General features: G+C 31.7%; 1 protein-coding gene across 1 annotated transcript; it reads right to left on the minus strand.

The window, feature by feature from the left end:
- Positions 1-623: 623 nt before the first annotated feature.
- Positions 624-2,131, minus strand: FUT9_5 (Alpha-(1,3)-fucosyltransferase 9). Its single transcript, XM_051212026.1, has 2 exons — positions 1,773-2,131; positions 624-1,140 (listed from the first exon to the last, which is right to left on the minus strand). The coding sequence occupies exon 2, from the start codon at positions 1,061-1,063 to the stop codon at positions 743-745; it is 321 nt and encodes a 106-aa protein (XP_051072165.1). The 5' UTR covers positions 1,064-1,140; positions 1,773-2,131; the 3' UTR covers positions 624-742.
- Positions 2,132-2,589: the final 458 nt, after the last annotated feature.

The following is a 2,589-nucleotide window of genomic DNA, read 5'->3' on the forward strand; positions in this document are numbered from 1 at the left end:
TTAAGGCAACGCTGCATATTAGTCATTCCAGCTTCTGCAAACTATTCTAAATTCACAAACTTGATTACGAAAAATCCATTTGTCTTAAAATTGGCTACATCTTTTGAATAATAAAGCGGTTGTATAAATGTAGAGCTTGATTACAAGTTATTATAAAGAATATTCTACATTTGTATTTTCTTGTGGTAAAAGACTACTGCAGACTGCTGTTAATTTGATTATTTTTGTGGAAGAGACCTTCAGATTGCACTTCCAAGAGTATGAAGATTCTTTGTATTGATACCTATTTTAATATGAATTATGAAAACTTGTAAACTTTCTGAAATCTAATGACTTGAATGAAGCCTAGAATATTGAATGGTGTTGAAATCCCAACAATATGTGACGCTATTTCGACAATTGAAGCTAGGATGTCAACTTAGTTTAATGCCTCCTAACCTTATATTATTTACTGCTAATATAGTTTTAGTTCAATTGAAATTGTGTCCAATTCTAATTGGTTAGACAGACACAGAAATCTCTTCCTCATATTAATGCCGACTAAACAACCAGAACATCAGTACAACTTGAGTGTTTTCAACATCATAATTAGGTGAAAAAGTAGTCTGAAATAACAATATCGTGAGTAATTCATTCTTATTATTAAGTAAAAATAGGGTCAGAGTGATTATGATACAATGTATAGAACAAAATGAGAAGTTCTGTCAACTGAAGCAATTACTATCAAAATCTAGTAGAAGAGTCATTCTAAGAAACTCACGGCAGCTGGAGTAGAATTCCTTTCATATAATTCTTCAAGATCTTTCTCAGTAAATCCGAGTGTAATTTTATTTTCATACTTCTTCATTTGTGATGCAGTATAATAGGTCTGATTTAAATTACCTACTGAACCTGAATACGTTTCATGTGGTAATTCATTGAAGGAGGAACCATCATCATTTCGTGATAAGCCGAATTGTTCCTCCCATTTGAATTGAAATAGTAATTTTGTCAGTTGATAACTTGTACATACTATGACTGCAAGTTGAACTGCCAGTACAACTAGACGCCTAACACGCTTCATGAGGAAATGGAATTGACAAAATGCTTGATTCGATACTTTGTAATTAACACAAAACTGGATCTGTTAATGGGAAGTACCTTTTCAAACGAAGTTAAAGAAAGATTATCAAAGTGAGAATACTAAACATAGATGCAAGTGCTTTTAACGTCTACCAAATAGTTTTAATCTACAGGTGGTCTACAGGTTAGGCACACGTGCGTATGACCGAATGTTCTGGGTTTGATATCCTGTGAAACTCCATGTTAAAATAATAACTGGCATTAGTTCTTTATTTCATGAGTATCGCTGAATCATCTTCACGTAAGGTATGATAATTAGTCAACATGAATTCACCCGATGTATTAGAGTTTTACGTGAAGTGAATTTAGGATCACAACAATGCTATCTCTATTTGAATTTTCGAAAAACAAATGATGCTAGTCTTTTCACTCATATCCTCGAGGCTTTAAGATTAGATGTCATAATCTTCCGGAAATCATTATAGCTTCCAAATGGAGCTCGTAGTCCATAAGAAAAATTGTAACCAACAGAGATAGAGATGTTCTTACAAAGCTAACGGTAATCTACTGAAATCAATTTTATATAGACGTTTCCATGCAATTTAAAAATTTATGAAATAAGTCATAAATAAATTACAACGGACTTGTTAACTATGTAATTAACTTTATTAACAGAATCTGAACAAATACCATAGGAAACCCAAATGTACTTTGAAGCATTTGTGCAACTGATGGTTCTTCTCTTCCGATTTAATTTCCAAAACATTTCATCTCTTAACAGAGTTTATGTTATCTGAGGTCTCTTCTTTCGAAAAGATGATTCATTTGTACTCAACTGTTTATCTGGATGTATGAAATATATTCAAACCAAATTTCAATTCTCCTTGATAAAAATGAATAGTGTTGTCCAAATTGAATTACAATAGTTGTGAAAAACAGACTAATTGGTAAATTAAACATACCTGTTATTTTGTAGTGAACCCATTGAACTATTGTATTATTTGTTCACTACAATGTAATTGAAGCATTTAATCCAGTATATAAATTAATGTCTGCTTATCAATATTCATTTATTCTCTCATTGGTTGTAAATACAAACAATCAGTAATTTATTTACAACCAATTGACATTCATAAATATATATGGATTCCCAACACTCACACCCAGGTCATTCGATTCTATGTGTGCGTGCTTTCTGCATGCTTGTGGAATTTTGATGATCATTAACAATAAACTATCTCCACAACTGGTGTTCAGGCTTTTGAATAATCTCGAGATTTAGCCTACATAATTACTCAGCTAACGGGATATTATTTATTTCAGTCAGACATAGCGGGATTAACCTCCACGGTTTCACAAATTCCCAAAATGATTACAATTTCAGTAGATCTTCTAATAGTAATCATATACAATCGGTAATCGAGATTAGTCAGATATTTCCAAAGTAAATTTAATGAGAACACATCTACTGTCTTACTAAAGAAGCAGATATTTACTTTAATTCAACAATATTAGTAGTAATAACAG

Source organism: Schistosoma haematobium, chromosome ZW (genome assembly GCF_000699445.3).
Source record: "Schistosoma haematobium chromosome ZW, whole genome shotgun sequence".
NCBI lineage: Eukaryota > Metazoa > Platyhelminthes > Trematoda > Strigeidida > Schistosomatidae > Schistosoma > Schistosoma haematobium.

Coding starts and splice junctions, on each gene's coding strand:
- FUT9_5 (XM_051212026.1), bottom strand. CDS start 1,063: ATGAAGCGTGTTAGGCGTCTAGTTGTACTGGCAGTTCAACTTGCAGTC.